Consider the following 20211-nt stretch of genomic DNA (forward strand, 5'->3'; position numbering starts at 1 on the left):
AAAAACACCCAGCAGTGCTGTTACTTTCTGGGTGCTAGTTTTACTGGCCATGAGCTAGGACCATGGAGGAGGCCCAGCGACTAAAGGCAAAATGAATCTGCTCTCTGATGCTCAATGTTGACTTGGGTTTGTTCAGCTCCTGCCTGCAAAATTTAATCAGTACCCAAGCATATCCTTAAGCTAAAGAACCAGGGAATCCCTCTCATGCAATCTTGGAAGGCAACGGACACTTTATTCAAGCCACTCTGATAGCTCTTGTTATAGCCTTTGGTTCTCTGGTTGGAAAATAGGACAGCAGTAGGAACCTGGATGATAAAACAAAAACTCAGTTCCAGAGATCGGGCTTCCACTTGTCTTCTGGCTTGGACACACTGAGTCCCAAATGGGGGCTGTGAATAAAACTTGCCTGCAAATCTTGGGAGGCTTTACTACTACATTAATATTTTTAAACTTCTGTCGAAGGACTAATAATATTACCCAACTTTCAGGCCAGAAAACAAGGAGGGACAAAGACTTGCGAAAGAGAATAATATCTCAATAGTTTGTGAGAGCCAATAACACCAAGGGCTTTGAGATGAATGCTATTTATCTATACTTTATTGCTTAGAGGTGAAGGAGGGTCATGGGAAGAGACACATTTACAGTCTTGATTTGTGCTACTTGCAAATTGCAGGAGACACCAGTGTAGGTCATTAGCCGATAGAGGCAGATGTTGCTAAGATGCTTAACTCCTCAAAGGCATTTCAGGTAAAAACCACAAATTCTTCTAAAAAGAAAAGAGAAAAGAAGCAGCCATTCCTACAAGGTCAAATCTTGGAACGCTTTAAAAGAAACATTTACCAGAGAGAAACTCAATGGTATTTGAAAAGAGATTTCAGCAGATTAAGGCCAAATCTCTTTTCCTACTTCTACAAACACATCATTAAAAATCAATGTGGTCATATCAGTCAATATTATTCACCCTTTCTGAAAAGCATAATCACCATTATCAGAATGTAATATGACTGCCTTTAGCAATGTAACAAGTCGGTGATTAACCTGAATTGCTCCACAGGCGCTGTTCAATCCATTTTCTTACAGTGCTACCTACCGGTACCCTCAAGAACATTTTCTCCTGCTTTGTTGGGGAGGGGGAAAGCACTACAAGCAGGGCACGGCTTGCTAATATTTCATCTGTGTTAGTGTTTAGAGAACAAATGTTAAATACTTATACAAATACACAAGTAAAATGGGCCACTGCCCAAGAAAAAGTACTGTAAACACTCATAAAAAGAGAGCAGGGGAACAGAGCTATTCAAATTCCACCCAAAGGTAAAAGTGAAAGGTAAATTAAATGATGGCAAAACAGGAGCCAGGAAGGAAAGCCACGGTTCTATCTTCTTAATTCACATGGAGGAGGAGGAGATAAAGGCAGGGGTTCCACTTCAGAAGGATTTCATAAGAGCAAGACCGTGACAATACATAATATTTTATTAGATTAGTCTATTACATAACATTTGCATGGATACAAAATCTTGTATACATTAGCAGAAGAGCTCTCTCTCTCTCTCTCTCTCTCTCTCTCTCTCTCTCTCTCTCACACACACACACACACACACACACACACACACACACATAAAATCACTGTGAAGGGATATGCAATTCTTCAGAGCATTGTACGGTGTGGCACAGGCAGTTTAACCAGAGGAGGGAAGAGATTGCAAGTCATCTGTGAACTAATGGAGCTTCCCCCATGGCAGATGATGTTTGGATCTGTAGAATTATTTTGCAGGCTAACTTCTACTGCCTGAGAAATAAGGAACGCTAGACAAAAGATTTCATTATTTTTTAATTGTAAGTTTCCTAAATAAATACCTGCAGTTGTGAATCATAAAAAGGTAAAGGTAAAGGTACCCCTGCCCGTACGGGCCAGTCTTGACAGACTCTGGGGTTGTGCGCCCATCTCACTTAAGAGGCCGGGGGCCAGCGCTGTCCGGAGACACTTCCGGGTCACGTGGCCAGCGTGACAAAGCTGCATCTGGCGAGCCAGCGCAGCACACGGAAACGCCGTTTACCTTCCCGCCAGTAAGCGGTCCCTATTTATCTACTTGCACCCGGGGGTGCTTTCGAACTGCTAGGTTGGCAGGCGCTGGGGGACCGAGCAGCGGGAGCGCACCCCGCCGCGGGGATTCGAACCGCCGACCTTTCGATCGGCAAGCCCTAGGTGCTGAGGCTTTTACCCACAGCGCCACCTGCGTCCCACCTGCAATGTAGTATCCAGACCGTTGTGAATCATAGTCAGCCTTATTTTAAAATACCTCGCCAACAAATGGAAAGCATAAAAGCGTCGGAGAGTCCATCAACAGGTTTTGGGTATCCATCACGGATTTCATGCTTCAGTCTATGCTGCTGCCTCATAGTCTTGTTCTGAAGGACAAATGTGATGCAGTGCAGAGTCACTGGCACCCAGTCTTTGGAGAAGGGGCATTCTGAATCATTTGGGTCTTCCGTGGTAGAGAAACAGTTGCTGCCCAGAAAAGCAACAACCAAGAAATATTGGGAAGTAGCACGTCCACACAAAAAAGCTGGCACCAAAGACGTTCTTCTAACACAGGTTTAATTTCAGGCGCGCGCACACACACACACACAGACACACACACAGTCATTGTTTCAGCATTTGTTAACATTAAAAAATACCCTGCTGATGCAAATGAAGTCCGTAATTAGCATATGCATATATGCAATAGCATTGCGGGTATAAGTTACACCAGTCCTGTACAGTAGCTCAGTATTGCCGTATTCTCATGTATCTAATGTGCCATCAAATCTATCACGCGTCTCAATTTTCAAAAACTTGAAACCAAAAAAGTATTTGCTGGTGAATGTAAATGTGCCATCAAATCTAATGTGCACCCTAATTTTCACTGCGTTATTTGGCCAAAAAAGGTGTGCATTACATTTGAGTAAATACGGTACTTTGTATTACATATTGGAGGTTGTGATGAGGAGAAAGAGCAGTGTATGAGAACCATGCAATGTAGTATCCAGACTCATGCCATTTTAAAAAAAATATTTTTTAAAGAGGGAAATTCAATTTTGGAGGCTGTTAAGTTACCTGTAGCAACAACATGGTGGGGGGAGAGAAAGGGAGTGATTCCCATGGCGGGGAACAGGAGGACTTTTTCCTTTGACACAAGCATTTGAGTGGGTATAATGCATGTCAAAGGCTTAAATATGTTTTGCTCAAAAGAGAAAAGGGCGACTATTTGACCTGCTGATAACACTGCTGTAGTTATTATGAGGTATAAATAAATAACCACAACATATGCTCTTAGAATATACTATCTGCTTTTCAATAATTCAGTACTGAATTTATTCAAGCATGGGCATTTGAACTTTGGTAAGATATACATCTTAAATGTAAGATCAACGGATGAAAAATGTACAGTAATATAGCTAGTTTACAACCAACCTATGAAACTTAAGTTCTTTGCAAGCACTAGGGTTACATTGGGGAAGAGCAGGGCTCTTTTGCCTTTAACAGCTGTGTGGCAAGCAGAAATTTAAGAGACTTAGCCTTTCTAGTATAGAAATACAATTATGGGGACAACTTCAACAGTTCCCTATCCCTGCCTTCTACATATCAAAGCAAAGGTCATAATCCTTCCTAATATGGTGAGATGCCTTGCACTGTTATTTAAATTATCAGATAAGGGCCCATCATCACATCTATCTTGATTCAGGTAGGTAGCTGTGTTGGTCTGATGCAGCCTAAATAAATAAATAAATAAATAAATAAATAAATAAATAAATAAAATTCCAGTGCTACTGGACAATTTTTTATCTTGACAGTAGACATACCAGATTAATCTGCCCCCCATCACTCCTTGATGGGGAGCCAAGCTGAAGACATATGAGAGCAACAGGGAGAAAAATATGCCAAAGAGGGTTGGGAGAAGAACACAGCCCTGTATCATACTGTTTATAGGGAAGGCTTCTGAGGATAAGCCCTCATATTGGACGGTGCCACACATGTTCTCGTGGAAGGACACAACCATCTTGTGAAGCTTAGGTGGACATCCTGTTTTCTGGAGCAGTGTGAAGAGTCCTTTTTGGCTGGCCAAGTCAAAGGCCTTCATCAGGTCTATGAAGGCAGCACTCAAAAGGCACCTCTGCTCTCAGCATTTTTCCTGCAGCTGGTGCAGTGAGAAAATCATGTCCACTGTTGACCTCTGAAGCCGCACTGTGGTTTGGGACAGACCCTGTCAGTGAGTGATTGTCATCTGTTGAGAACTACACAGGCAAAGTACTACACAGTACTCAGAAAGGAGATTCCATGGTAGTTGTTACTGTCATGGTGGTTGCCTTGGTTCTTGTAGAAGGTCGCAACTCTATGTTACAACTCTACATTTGCAGATGTCTGCAAATGTGACATGAAGGCTGGTAACATCAACCCCGCTGTGTGGAAATCCCTTGTAAACAACTACAGTGCCTGGGGAAAGTCAGGTTGTGCATACATATTAGTGACCAGAGGAGGAATGACTGCTGGGCGGAGTGCAAAGAGACGAAACTCCATGGTCCATCTGCAGCAGCACAACCGGACGCCTTCATCTGCCTCAGCTGCAACAAAACATGTCTCTCCTGTATTAGTCTCTACAGCAACAGCAAGTGTTATAAACTTCCAACAGTTCGACTTCATCCCCAAAGGCACATTCCTCCATTGTCTCTCAAGACAGATGGATGTCAACAACAACAACTTCTAAAATTTTCATCTATACATGTAAATTAGTATATGCAAATTTGTATACCCTTTTGTGGATGGGGCAGAGGGCCCAATTCACACGTGAAGCACTAAAACCACAAAATCCTGTTAGGACCTCTGCCTCATGCAATGATTGACTTATTTTTATTCCGGCACTAAACAATATATAAATCAAAACCTCATTATCCAAAGAACGAAGACACTAAGGGAAACACCAAAAGGAAAGCACAAAAGTCTAGGGCTGCACCAAAGAGTTAAGGGAGTATTTTGTGGAGGAGAGGGGATTTTTCAGGGGAGAGGCTGTGATTAGGGTGAAAATGTTCACCTATTTAGATTGAGGGTAGGAAACACTCTCTTCACTGTGTCATCACATAGAAAATTTGACTGGCTACATCACATCACAAGGAAGCCAGTTCAGAGTGAAGTCCCTGAATGTGAATTTGACTTCATTGTGTTGTACCATATCTGACTAGCCATATGACAACTTGATGTCACTGTACGGATTATATGATATCTGACTAACTGATGATCACTTCGGAAAAAGACCATTAAAGATGGTACAGAAACTGCAGATTGCTGAAGGAATAAGCTCCAAAAAGGACACCCAAAAACCTATGAAATTTTTTTGGGTGGGACTTAAACTTCCTTCCTGAAACCTACCCCTTTGGCCTGATTTTTCTGTTGCCAAAAATTTAGTAGAGCCCTAGGGAATATGTTTGCACTTATTAAGCAGCCAAATAAGGCACTGTGAATGAAAATGTGAAATACAGGGTATTACTCTGAAGGAACACTGGTATTTTAGAAGGCAGACAGAATGATTCCCCCATGACTTCACATCAAAAATGAAAGTATGGAAAGGCCTCTGTGATTCTTGTCATTAACTCCCCACTCATCCCCTGGAGAAAATGGCAGCAGTGTTTTACTTTAAAATATAAAGTGTTTATTTCCCCTACTGAAATTCCATCTTCTTCACTCTATACAGCAAAAGTATAATATACTTCTGAATAATTTATCCCAATCTCCTCCAACTTGCCTCTAGTTTAAGTCTCTTGAGGTACAGCAATGCTTGACTTTATAAGTAACAAAAAGGAAGGCAGAGAACTTCTAGATTTCCTTAAAGACCACTTTATTATGCTGGCTGTAAATTGCTCCAGATTGTAAACCTACACTACTATGTTCTCAAAAATGAAGCACAGTTACAAAGGCTCACTTTGGTCCTCACTCTTTCACATCGAATTTTGGAAGATACTGTGTGGCTTTGCTTTAGTTTTCTGAAAATGCTTTTAGTACGACTCAATGTTTTGGCAAAAAATTACTTATTTCTTACCCCGATGTTTTCTACTAAGTTTCCTTCTAAATACTGGAATAGGTTTATGCTACAGGAATGTGAATGCAAGGCACCTATATTCTGAGAGCAACGTCACTAGTCTGTCTTATTGCATGATAGATTTTGTAAAGAATTTGAGCATTTCAGTCTGTACTGAGTACACCGGAAAAGTTCTTACCATGTTCGTTGTTTCTGCAGCAATCCATCTGTGCTCTGTCCTATTTGGTTCCCCACCCCCCGCCCTGAACTGGTCAATTACATACTGGTATAAGTGCAAATCCTGCTGTGGGCATGTGCACACACTTACAACCCAGAAAATCTCTGTTCAGATTTATGATGGTGGAATTAAAAACTATGTGAAACAGGTTCAGGCAGTGAGTTTGGAATTATCTCTGGGAAATCACCTGCTATTTTTAGGTGTTTTTGCTGTTTAGTCGTGTCCGACTCTTCGTGACCCCATGGATCAGAGCACGCCAGGCACTCCTGTCTTCCACTGCCTCCCGCAGCTGGGTCAGACTCATGTTTGTAGCTTCGAGAACACTGTCCAACCATCTCATCCTCTGTCGTCCCCTTCTCCTTGTGCCCTCCAACTTTCCCATCTTTCCAGGGAGTCTTCTCTTCTCATGAGGTGGCCAAAGTATTGGAGCCTCAGCTTCAGGACCTGTCCTTCCAGTGAGCACTCAGGGCTGATTTCCTTCAGAATGGATAGGTCTGATCTTCTTGCAGTCCATGGGACTCTCAAGAGTCTCCTCCAGCACCATAATTCAAAAGCATCAATTCTTCGGCAATCAGCCTTCTTTATGGTCCAGTGCTCAATTCCATACATCACTACTGGGAAAACCATAGCTTTAACTATATGGACCTTTGCAGGCAAGGTGATGTCTCTGCTTTTTAAGATGCTGCCTAGGTTTGTCATTGCTTAATTAATTGATGCATATGCTGCCTTTGTGCTGACTTACCGGAAATCACAAGAACATGAGACACCGCCTTATACTGAGTCACACACACTGTTCCATCCAGTTCAGGGTTGTCTACACCAACCAGCAGCTACTCTCTAGGGTTTCAGGGCAAGGGACATGCACAGCCATACTTGGAAGATACTGAGGATTGAACCTGAGGCCCTCTGCATCCAAAGCAGATGCTCTGCAACTGAGCTATGGCCCCTCCCAAACCATCTAGCTCCCACATCAAGAAAAGAAAAAAAGAATGCTCTGCTACCTATAGTTTGTAAGCTAAAGAAATAAACATGAAATCAGATGCTTCCATGGCTCATGCATTTCTTCCTGCTGTTGCAGTAGGCCTTGCCCCTTGGTAGCGCAGGTTGGGATGCAAGAGTCCTTTTGGAGGTAGTGATGGCAGCAGCTTTTAAATCATGCAGCTCTGTTCACTTTGATTGTGCTCAGAGGCCCACAGTCTGCTGGGCAGGCGAGGATCACAGGCAGATAATAAGGGAGCAGTGTCCCATAGAACATCATTTTTATCTTAGCAGCAACCAAACTACACATATAGGTAGTTTCCCTTTGGCATTTCCTGTGTCTGCCCACCTCACGGGAAGTTAAGGTCAGCTAAGATCATGTTGCTGAGGCCATCTTGGTCTGACACAGCTTCTTGAGGAGCAGCTTTTCCTCCTAATTCGAGCAGCTGCTGTACAGGGGCAAAGCTTCTTTGGAGCTCAATCAAAATTTGTGTTTTCATTGGGAGCAGCTCTCACAGCTGTAGGAGCTATTCCAATGCCACTTTTCTTACCTCCCTTTCTGAGAAAAGGTGGGAGGGAGATGGGAGCTTTCCCAAGGTGCAGGAAGCAGCCAGCATGTCTCCATAGGGAGGTTTGTACTAACATTTCTATCTCTCAGTCACCCGCTTTTCTTTTTATTATGTATCTTCTACCAGCCATGGAGCAGCATGTCTGCTAAAAAACTTGAATGCTCCAATGCAAAGTTTTTGATAATAACCCTACAGTCATGCCTTCCTAAGCAGTAGCTTAGGAAGCCTGTTCCAGCATTGTATTGAGAATAGCCACCGTTAATAAGGTAATGATCACCATCTGCACTTCTGCATTTCATTTCCCTGGAACCTCACTGCTTACACACCCACATCTATCCGCCCATCCATCAGTCCATCCATCCACACACTTCTGTAACTCAGGACAACACTTCATGCATATGAAGTAAACTGTAGTCCACGAAAGCTAATGCCTAATAACCTTATTATTTAAAAGTGCCAAAAGACTCTGTCACTTTTGCCAAAACAGATTAACGTAGCTACCCCTCTGGAAATTGCTCCAGAGCCCAAGAGACCAGCAGCTCACACAAAGACATAAAGGAAAGTGATCCTCCAGCTGACACATCCAATGTAAACACAGAGCTGCTGCCCTGCATGACAGCAGTGTGCAAGCAGCCCACAAACCTGACCTACTGCCTGGACCTGCCACTACATTGCTACATGCTCTGCAGAAAAGCCCTTGAGCAGGAAGGGTGGCCAACCACACAGATTCGGGCAAACAGAATGGTTAAGTAGCAGTAGAGGGCAGTCGTGATAATTTTAGGAATTTCCAGCCACGTTAGCCTAGAAAGACAACAATAGGCTTAAAGACTAACAAATTTTACGATGACCTTTGTTCATAAAGCGTAACCCTCAGTTGAAGATATAAATATACTAAGTGGAGGTGGGGGTGTTGTAAGCAATGAGGTCCAAGAGAAATGCAATGCAAAAACACAGGTATTGACAATTCAATTACATACAGAGTGCATACAAGGTAAGCACAGTGACTCTTTACAACAGTAGTGATGCAACCATCAATTTGGCAATCCTGAGTTTGTACTAGGGAAGAAAACCATTTCCTCAATTCAGACCCAAACAAACAGCTTTAGGGAACAGGATGTTTTAAGATGATAAATGGTGAAGGAATCACAAAAACTAAGATTCCCGGCAGGATAAGTTAAAGGTAAAGGTACCCCTGCCCGTACGGGCCAGTCTTGACAGACTCTAGGGTTGTGCGCTCATCTCACTCTAGAGGCCGGGAGCCAGCGCTGTCCGGAGACACTTCCGGGTCACGTGGACAGCGTGACAAGCTGCATCTGACAAGCCAGAGCCGCACACGGAAACGCCGTTTACCTTCCCGCTATAAAGCGGTCCCTATTTATCTACTTGCACTTTGACGTGCGTTCAAACTGCTAGGTGGGCAGGAGCTGGGACCGAACGACGGGAGCTCACCCCGCCACGGGGATTCGAACCGCCGACCATGCGATCGGCAAGTCATAGGTGGATACAAGTACCCGGCAGGATACATGCTATTAAATAGGAACTGAGAAGTAAGGTGAAGTAAAGCCATCAAAGGTAATCTCAAGTGATTTGTACTGAAAGTAGAGAGAGAAATCCCTTCTGCATTGTGAGTGAGCTGAAAGGAGATAATCCCCTTTAGGCACATATTGATATACAAAAACAATAGGGTGAAATGGCTTCCATCAAACGTCTATAAGGGGGCTGCTATTATTATTCATGAGATAAAGAGATGCTCAAGTCAAGTGGAAAAACATTCACAGCATATGTACATCCCTCTAGCACCCTCACAGCTGAACAGCAGACTGTCACAATAGGCTGTCAACTGTGCTATGTTTTCCTTTTCACAAAAGCTACTAAACAGCATCTAACACAGCTCTGGAACTCAGGCAGGTGGTATTGGAGGAGGAAACTGGAGCTAGAAAGAAGTTGGTGGTGCTGGTGAGGATCATAGAATCGTAAAGTTGGAAGGGACACCAAGGCTCATCTAGTCCAAGTTCCTGCAGTGCAGGAATCTCAGTCCCCCATCCAATTTAAGATCAAGACACCAGAGCAGTAAAAATGGCATTATACAAGCCTCATGTGTATTAATTCTGCAGTATGTTTCAGGCAGCTTCCCAAGAAACAATGCCTTTTGCAATCTCCCATGTTGTGGGAACACAGTAGAGCTGAGTTGTTCAACTACATTCAAAGTTCAAAGAGCCCTACTGCCAGCACAGCCATGTCATTTTATATAGCAAGAACAACTCTCTGCAGGAAGAATCCTACTCTAAATTCCTAACTGTGAAGATACATAGAATGAAGGGTTTAAGGTCAGTGAGAAAGAGGAGGATTGGTTTGGGAAGATATTGAATTATTTGAGTAGGTTTGAACAATTTGGGGCAATTAAAACTTTAAAAGTTAAATAAACCTTGTGGAAGGAGGAGTGTTAAGGTATATAGAAGTGTACACATGGTTAATTTGAATATGTTATTATTGAATATTATTGAATATGTATATTATTGAATATTGTATACCCAATGTATCAGTCGCCTGGGGGTTTTCACTGTTTGTGTTTTGGTGGTTGGCAAAAAAAAATATTATTTTTTTTTAAAAAAAGAATCCTACTCTAGCAAAAAATGCTGCAATCTGGATAGTGGGCAAATGTGATATACAGTGGACACTCGCGTTGCGAACGTGATCCGTGTGGGAGGCACGTCCGCAACCTGCAGCATCCGCAACCCACAGCGCCGCATTTGCACACGTGCGTGGGTTGCGATTCGGTGCTTCTGCGCATAGCACAATTTAGTGGTTTTGCGAATGTGCCGAAACCCAGAATAACCTGTTCCGTTACTTCTGGGTTTTGGTGCGTCTGTATCCCGAAAACGCGCAACCTGAAGTGTCTGTAACCCAAGGTATGACTGTATCTGGAAAATATGTGGAGCCTGAAAGAAAACGTCTGGAAAACATGCACCGACCAATGCAAAACAAACATGTGCCACCTGTACTATGAAAAGCCCATTTTGTAATACTACCCTGAAATAAGTCAGATGATGGGTAGATATACCCATCATTTAAATTTTTAATGAATGAATCACTCTCTGAATGAAGGGCAAAAAAAGACGAAAGCAAAGCAAGTATCTGTGATGGAGCATTAGCCACCCATTTCAATGGGAAGGGATGCTGGTCCCTCAAGACTGAAAAGAAACAAAAGATAAACTACATTTTTTTCCAGGGCTTAATTGCAATGTCATATTTCCTCAGCATTAGCAAAAGGATGATGTTGCATTTGGCTTCTCTGCATTTGATATACAAAGCTTACATGCCCCACACTAATATACACTTGAAGCAATGTAGAGATGCGCATGCTTATAACAGACAATGCAGTTAAAACAGAGGCACACTATCAGAGGCAGAATCAGTGGTTTGGCATGCACTACCAAGAGATGTGGCAATTTGTGTACACAAGAAAGAGCCATATGATCTTATAAAACACTGCACCAGAAAGATGTCAAACAGGTGAAAAGAATATAATCTAGAACAGAGATAGGGTGACATATGGACTCTGCAGGCAGCACTGGGCTGCTAAAAAGGATGCCTCATCTGCAACTGAATTGCCAGATAATAGCAGCGTGGGCTAGGGGAAATATATTGACAGGACTGATATGATTCTGAGGTCATGTATTACCTATCCTGCTCTAGAGCAAAGACAGAAAACAATAGTTCACTCAAGAAGGCATGCTGGGATAACCACCCTCCAATCTACAAATATATTTTATTTTATAAAAGATTGTATATATAAACACACATGAAAGAGCAAGGGGGCAATAGGAAGAATAGAATATCTTTACATCAGATCCCCAAGGAAAGCAGATTAATGTGTTGTAAACATAACTGTCAGACCAAATTACCCATTTATACTGTAGCAGAGAATAACCATTCCTCATGAGAGAACTAGCCGCATACCTGCAGTGCTCCTAAGCATTCAAAATGCAGTGGGCTCAACAAGCATGATTTGGGCTGCTGTTGGTTGTTTTTTGTTTTTGCTGGGTTTGTTACTCAGCAAAAGAAAAATAAGGTTTAATATTTTCCCAATGTGGGGATAAGGAAGGAGGTAGAAGTGAGAGAACTTAATTTCTCCCTTTCCCTGCTGGAAAAGGCAGCCCAAACAGTTAAGGCAACATCTAGTGAAGCCATCCCCAACACACCTCAATCCCAGATGCTGTGGAGTCCAACTTCACGGCTAATCATCAAGGGATGATGGAATTTGTAGTCCAGAAACATCTGGAGTGTGCCAGGTTGGGGAAAGCAGGTAACACTGCAAAGTTAGCATTTCTTCACTGCAGGTAACCAACCGTGTTCCAATTATTGTACATTGAATAATATATTACTTTGGGTATACTATAACCTTAAGCAGGGCCGAAACTAGGCTTTCTATCATGCAGGGCAAAGGCCCAGTTTGTCAACCCCACCCCCACGTGCGTTTGCGTACACACACACACACACACACACACACACACACACACCTCAACACATTTGTTCATAAAGGGCATAAAAAGCAGTTTGAAAGAGGATGGAGAAAAGATAGTCCCTCCAAATAGTAAAATTGTGTATTTATCTGGCTTTCATTCAAGATTAAGTAGATCTCCTCAGAGGGTAATAGATCGTTTGAGGAATTATAAGAAGCATTATGACAACAACAACAACAACAACAACAACAACAATAATAATAATAATAATAATAATAATAATAATAATAGAAACTGTGATAATTGTCAGACACATACCAACGAGTAAGTCCTATTGAACTCAGTGGGACTTACTTCTGAGTAGTAAAGGCTTGAGTTAAAGGCTCTAAAGAATAAAATATAAGAATAAATACTGTGCAAGTTTCCTTTAAAAAGTGCTGGCTGCTGAACCATTGCAATTAAAGAATTTAAAGTGGATCGGCTACATTTTCCTTCCAAATTACAGGAAGGGATAATAATAATAATCTAATAATAATAATAATAATAATAATAATAATAATTTATTTATTTATACCCTTCCCATTCAGCTGGGTTTCCCCAGCCACTCTGGGTGGCTCCCAACAGATTAAAAACAGAATAAAACATCAAACATTAAAAACTTCCCTAAACAGGGCTCGAATGTCAGCATCATATTTCTTTCATTGCAGGTATTTTATTTTCAGTATAAAGAGGACTCAGTTTTTGTAGCTGATTGTATGCCCTCTTTATGTATTCACATGGTGTAAGTATGTGTGTTGTCCTCTAGGTCCCCACACACACAGACGGGGGGGGGGGGGGGAGAGCACATATTATAAGCAAACAATACTTCAAAGTGCTTATCTTGTGAATTTGCCATTTAAATTGTTTAATCATAAGAAAAGCACCAGTTCCCAAAAAGGACAGGAGGTGGTGTTCTGATTTCTTCACCACTTTTAATTGATCTCTGAGACGTTGAGAGAAGCAAAAGAAGAAAGCAACAAAACTTCCCATTTTCAGTGGTGGCCCTCTAGGGGCTTCACCCTGGGCTGAGACCCTTGCTAGCCTCCTGTTAGCCACGGCCCTGCTTTAAGTAAGCTATTGAGATAGGGAAGGGAAGAAATCTAAATAAATTAAACTGCACACCATCATTACAGACTTTGCCAGAAGTTGGAATGACTTGCTTCTGAAGGAAGTACGGTATGTCAATTTTTTTCATAGTCACATTTCTAGCGACTACCACGCTATTCAGCTCAATGGGACTCCTGTTTCCCTTCATATTCTTTCTCTCTCAGCAGATGGAAATATTTTCCTGGTCCTGTTCTAATCTTCCTCTTTTTCATTTGCTTTTATCTGCAATAATGAGTCATTGGGCACAAGCTTTTACTTGGATCCTTGATTTGCCACCATCTCCTCTGCAGGGGCACTTGTATTCCAAGTCTAGCCCTCTAAGCCTGGCTGCTGATCAAGAGGAAAAGAAAACAGGCACCACAGATACAGAAGTTGGGTTTTTTTTTTGTATTTTTGGTATAAGGAAAAGTATACTTAGGTATAATATAATGGATAATTCCCTGGATGCCTAGATCAAGGTTTGGGACAAATACTCTTTGGTGAGAGAGCCCCAGCAGAGATTTAAAATCACAAAATAGGCAGCAAAGTTATGCATGGATATAAAGGCAGTTAGACCTTTAAAGCACCCCCTTCTAAGTTGCTTCTAAAGTTCTCCACCTCCCTTAGCATAGAAAAAGATCACACATTTGGTAAATGGATTACTCAAAAACTTTTCAAATGTCAGATTCATGTGCTTTTCCATACAACATTCAGAAAAGACAGACAGTGAAACTTTTGTTCCAAAGCTGTAAATGTTTCTAAATTACTTGTATAAAAACACAAAGATGGCTTGTTTAAGCCATATGGTCTAAGCTTGGAGCATCCAGCTTAGACCTCCTTCCTGGTAGGGCTCACATGGTAGAATGGGGAGAACAAAAAGGCTTGATAACCCTTCCTCCCAAGGTGAGGGGGGCAGCTTACTTTAATACATTAATTAGACTTAAGCATGTTGGTTATATAAGGCTGAGTATCCCAAAGTATTCACATGTGCTTCCTGCCCAGTGGCATACAGAAACAGATCCCATGTCAATATGCATACATATGACTGCTACTTGACAGCAGGGATGAGGAATCTGTGGCCATCCAAAGTTGCTGGGTGCCAACTCCTACCAGCCACAGTAAGCACAGCCAATGGACAGAAACGATGGGAGCTGTTGTCCAACAGGTTCCCAACCCTGCTCCTCAGGGAAAGGGACAAGTAACTCATAGTAACTATCACCTTCTCCAGAACTTAAAGCTTTTATGCCTTCATTCTCATTATCAAAATAACTCTGCTTTCTGTTAATGTTTACTTTCATTTCTCTCAGTCTGCTGCCTTCTGAAAATGATTAATTAAGGACACTCACCATAGCCTTTCCTGGACCAATTCCTCATTATACCCCCCCCCCCATTAAATCAAGCCTCACATGATATGCCTCCTGCTTTTCATTACAGGGCTTATATTGCACTAATTTTGTCATTCTTCTCAACAACTACGTCAGAGAGATTCTATCAAAATCCTCTTTGGAAATCAAAGTAAACAACATGTCCTTGAATAGTGTTATTTATTGCCCAGAAACCTTTTCGCATATGACAGAGCTGTGAAGTTTATTTTACTGCAACCATGTTGCCTGGACCTTCCTAGGTTATATGGTTTGTCCAAGCATTGCGTTTCTATGGCTGTAATTAGAGAGGCTTGGGAATCAGAAAGATAATTGCTCTATCTAATCACCCCACACTTTCATTTACTGAGTGTTTGCTAATAGAAATTAATTTAAGAGACTCTTGATAATAACTGTGCCATTTACATTCTGATCCATCATATTAAAAAGGAGCAGGATGGCAGGAAACAAATGCTGTGGACAACTCTGCATTGCTTTATGCCCACATGAGACTGTTTTAGAAGCATCACAAAGCCAGATGCTCTGGGCCATTTTTGAACTATTTTAAAGCAGTATCATGGGAGGTTTCCAGCTACCCCACTCTTTGCCCTTGGAAGCCTGGCAAGTGGCAGCAGGAGAGGGACTCAGAGCAACAGCATGGGAGGGGTGTTTCTAGGACTAAGCTGAAACTGCAAAGCTTCCTTGTTATTTTTGCTACTGGGTGCTGCATGTTAAGCAATCTTGTTATATTTATAGTATTGGAATGTGGTTTTCTTTGATACGTTATTTTATTTGCTATTGCTCTGCTGTGTTATGTTATTGTTTTGCTATGTCATTATGAAATAGTTTTTACAGTGTTTGTTTGAAATGCATCCCCGTTTCTTTGTTGTAAGCTGCTTTCAGGCATAACTCTTTTTTTTGTAGAAAAGCAGCACACAAATAAAATGAATGAAAGAATGGATTTATCCTTTATTTGTGTACATTTGCTCCCAATATTTTATTTCTGAAATGAAGGATGCCAGGGTTCAAGAGTTCCTAGAGTTCGTGTCCTCTGCTCACCTATAATTCCAGAAAACTATGGAGAGGGGAAAACCCTATGCACATGTCTAAAAGCATATTCCATTACCAGGACTCAGGCATGGCTATTGGCTGTGCTTAAGGAAGGCCAATGGGATTTGGGAGCCCAGCAGCTCACAGGATTCTCACCATTGGCTTAAGCTTTGGTGATTCTTTTATCAAAATAAGGGGTGATATTCAATGACCATGACCCATCAGGCAAGGATTTCTACTTGTGCAATGGGACCTTCTTTCCTTCTCTATGCACCCCACAAACACCTGAATCTGCTCCAGAGGGTTTGCAGAAAAACTTAGAACAAATTTAGGTGAGCGGGGGAGGGAGAATGACAACATTTCATTGTCAAAACAAAAAAAAAATTCCTTCCAGTAGCACCTTAAAGACCAACTAAGTTAGTTCTTGGTATGAGCTTTCGTGTGCATGCACACGAAAGCTCATACCAAGAACTAACTTAGTTGGTCTTTAAGGTGCTACTGGAAGGAATTTTTTTTGTTTTGACTATGGCAGACCAACACGGCTACCTATCTGTAACTGGAACATTTCATTGTGTAAGTGGAAATCCTTGCACTGACAAATGGTTAACGGATTGTTACATTGGATACAACCCATCGTCTATCAACTGGACATGAGCAATTGCTCTAGTTAAGGAATGCCTAACTTTTAGACCTAGCAAAATGTGATGCGACAATAATTCTGTTTAATTGGAAACTGAGGGAGTAAAGTGAAAGTTATGTCTCTGAGGCCTTTCTTAGAACCACAGTTTACTACATCCAGAACAAAAACACAAGGACAACAGTAGCTGATACAACAGAAAGACAGAATCTCAGTCCCAAGAAAATGGAGCATCTGTACCAGGAAAAGAAAACACATATCTAATAATATGATCTAACATATCTAGGAAAGAAGACATTTGGAGATGGGTAGTAGGTTCCCACATCTTCTTTCATACTTGATCCATGTATTAATCACAAAAAGCATTAAAAGGATTCAGGCAACAACATTTTGTGACAACAGCACCTGAAATTTCTCCTAAGCATCTGTGTAAAACCTTTACATCATGAGGGAAATTTCGGGTAGCAACTTACCACATAGCATGCATGTAAGTCGGAGGTAGACGAGGGCTGCTGACAGGTGTGCAATTGTAAGACCTCATTATCCTTTCTGCCAATAAAAAGTTTCGAAAGAGGCTTGCCACCAGTAGATCCTGCCTGAAGAGCTTTTGGAAAAGATCTGCAAGAAAGACAGAAAGATGGATGGCACCTATAAAGAGCTGGAAAGTAATAAAAAGCATGGGGGGGGGGGGAGGAAATGGGACACCTGAATAAATCCATGTCCTCTGGCAAGAATCATTATCGCAATAGTTAGGCCTGCCGTTGTATATTTAGGTTTAAAACACACTAATAGATTCTGGATGAGCCTTCAACTGAGACTTTACACTTAGGAGTCAACATTTATTTTTTGTTTGCATAGTTTTAATAGTGGAAATAATATCCACTGAATGTCATTCTGATACCTGCCATGCAATATCCTAAAGCCTCCAGAATGAGAACAGCTGTCAAAGGGCAGAACTATAGCATACCACAAGGGGTTAAAAAAAGGGGGAAACCAAAGCACACAAACACAAAGACACTTGACATGGCAAGGAAATGAAGTTTGGTAAGATCCTACTTTATCCGTTCAAAATGTTCTCCCTTTTTTTGTATCTCAGTTCTCATTGCTTCCTATTTCCCCTCATTAGTGCTTCATTTCATACTCCTGCTCTCTTCTATTATGATCAAGCTATATATATTGCCAGTAATTCTGTAGCTTATATGCCACAGCTTTACCTCTGGGTAGGACGTTCCATGCAATTGTATCTGTGATGGCTGTAAAGATCCAATTCAATTCTCCCAGAGGCGTTCTTCTGTCATTGAGCCTCCCAGGAATTCTGCAAGGAATAACGAAATATTATTGTTAAAACAGAAACATGCTAATCTATTCCAATGCCCACAAAAGTGTTGCAAAAGGACGCTATCCTTTATCCTTATGTTCTAAATGTAAAATGTACATTTTTTGGACTTAGGCTACAATCCTAACTATGTTTGCTCAGAAGTAAGTTATATTGTAAGTAAGCAGGCACATGCAGAGCTTGTCTTAAACCTGGGGCAGGAGTCTTGACCATGAGACACACTGCTGTGGCACCACTGCCTAATCTGATCAGATGCAGTAACAGAGGTCCATATTTTACTATCAAAGCCTTGGGTACTTCGTCCATTAAGTCCTCAGTAGGCTGGGAGGCACAGGGTGTTCTTGGCATGACTGCATAAGTCTGTCAGGTCTCTGGCACGGATCCCTAGCTAGCTTAGCCCTTAGAGGCCTTGGGGCAAGTGCACCCGTCTGCCCCCTGCCTCTCCATGGGCTTGTAAGTAAGACAGTTCAATGGGGCTTACTCTCAGGTAAGTGGGGTTAGGAATGCAGCCTTAGTCGACCCCTGAATATTTTCTTTCACATGGTCGTTCTTCTCCCTGTTCCCATCTCCCATGGCTTCTTGCCATCTCACAGTTCAAATAGTGAACTAAAAAGGCTTGAATTTTGAACTATGTTAAAGAACATAAAATTACTGGAAGCAAAATCTCCTGGATACTTCAGAATAAATGCTAATAAGCAAGTGGGGAATACTTTTATGATCTGTTTTCCAACCCCAACCCCTAATTATTCAGTAAGGATGAACTACACACTAAATCATTGAATGGATTGGCGAATAAACCAGTGAAAGTTTTGAAAATGAGCAGCTTAGAAAATGTGGGGAAATTTAACAAATCACAATGCATAACTAAACATCTAAATGAAATGGCATAGTTGACTATAACCATCCCTCCAATAATCCAACTATAAAGTTACTGGATGAAGAAGCATAGTATCTTCCTGTGAAATAAAATTTCACAATAAAGGTCCTAAGGAAAAGTTGCACAAATTATTCTTATGAAAATAAAGCAAAGCAAAACAAATAGCTTCTTGTGAAGATCAAATCTTTGGTCTAACTTCATGTTATCTAGTGTTCTATGTCCTTACTCAAATATTCCATTAAAGGTCAGTGATGATTTCCCCTGATATTAAAAACAATCCAGTAGGCAAATCTAACGGATGCAGTTGGGACTGCTAATGTTTGCTAAGGAGGCCAACTGTAAATATTTGTAGTAGTAGTACAACTAGTAAGAATTATTTTAATGAATTTTAGTTTTATTTAAGGTGTAGGAATCAATTTTGCTTTACTGCTGTATGCATTTATGATGTAAGCCATCCTAGAATTGCAGATCAGATCGAAGAAAGAAAGAAAGAAAGAAAGAAAGAAAGAAAGAAAGAAAGAAAGAAAGAAAGAAAGTTTTCTGTGCAATATGGCAGCCAGTTGTGAACATCATTTGATGCATAACCAAAATTACATTGAAGGAAGCTCCACTGAAATCAATGGGAAGTTGTTCTAATGAATTAGCTCCAGGGAATTAAAAAATTGCCCCCAGTTATTTAATATTTCAGTTACTGTATTGCATTTTAATCCCATCCTTCCTTCAAGAAGCTCAGAGTGGCATACATAAATTCTTACCCACTCCAAGTTTATCCTCACAATATATTCTGTAAAATAGGTTAGGTTGACAGAGATTGGTTTACAGTCACATACTGAGCTTCATGGTTGAGTGTGGATTAGAATAGTAAGTCCAAATCCAAGATGGCGGCGCGTGCAGACGCTGCAGCTGAAAGCTCCCTGGAGGGGAGTCAGGGTTTGTTGGGATATAGTTTTATGTAGTTTTTCAATTTCATTGTTTCATTGTTTTTCTGGGTAGGTAACTGACCAATCAACTAACATTTAATTTCTCATATTGAATCTGTAATTTCTCAAAAGGTGGCATAGGTACAACTAAGGGATTTCAATAGCGTAGATATCAGCACTCTAAGAAAGCATTAATGTAGCTGGAACATTAAGTCCTTCACTAATGTGTAAAGTTTTAAAATACATATAACCTTCAGGGACATCTTATGAAGGAGACTGTATTCATTAAAAAATATTAGATTCATTAAGACAAGCAGTTCTCTCCCCTCCCCAAGTTTCAGATGCAAAGCAAATTCTACAGAAGATTCCCATTTTCCTTTCAAAGATTAATATAAAATGCTCCTTTTTCTCAAAGAAACCCTCAAACACTTCAGGGCTTCTGAAACACTAACACTGTAGATCTGGTGTCCAAACACAAGCCAAAACAAATGATTAGCAAACATGATGAGCACTTAAATTTAGGCTTAGCTTTCAGGAGCAGTATGTTTTAGGATGATGGTGAAGATACACCCATATGAGACTTAGTTTCAGCTGGTATTGGCTGGTTCTT

At 41.2% G+C, this 20211-nt stretch overlaps 1 protein-coding gene across 4 annotated transcripts in view; it reads right to left on the reverse strand.

The window, feature by feature from the left end:
• Positions 1–20211, reverse strand: part of RPTOR (regulatory associated protein of MTOR complex 1) — a 314753-nt gene that overhangs the window by 127104 nt on the left and 167438 nt on the right. For all 4 annotated transcript variants that reach the window (XM_077924087.1, XM_028714738.2, XM_077924086.1 and 1 more), the window contains exons 8-9: positions 17683–17783; positions 16942–17086 (exon numbers count right to left, since the gene is read on the reverse strand). In XM_077924087.1, the coding sequence (XP_077780213.1) occupies positions 16942–17086; positions 17683–17783 (246 nt within the window). The remainder of the gene's footprint in view (positions 1–16941; positions 17087–17682; positions 17784–20211) is intronic.

This window comes from Podarcis muralis, chromosome 2, assembly GCF_964188315.1.
Source record: "Podarcis muralis chromosome 2, rPodMur119.hap1.1, whole genome shotgun sequence".
NCBI classification, from domain to species: domain Eukaryota; kingdom Metazoa; phylum Chordata; class Lepidosauria; order Squamata; family Lacertidae; genus Podarcis; species Podarcis muralis.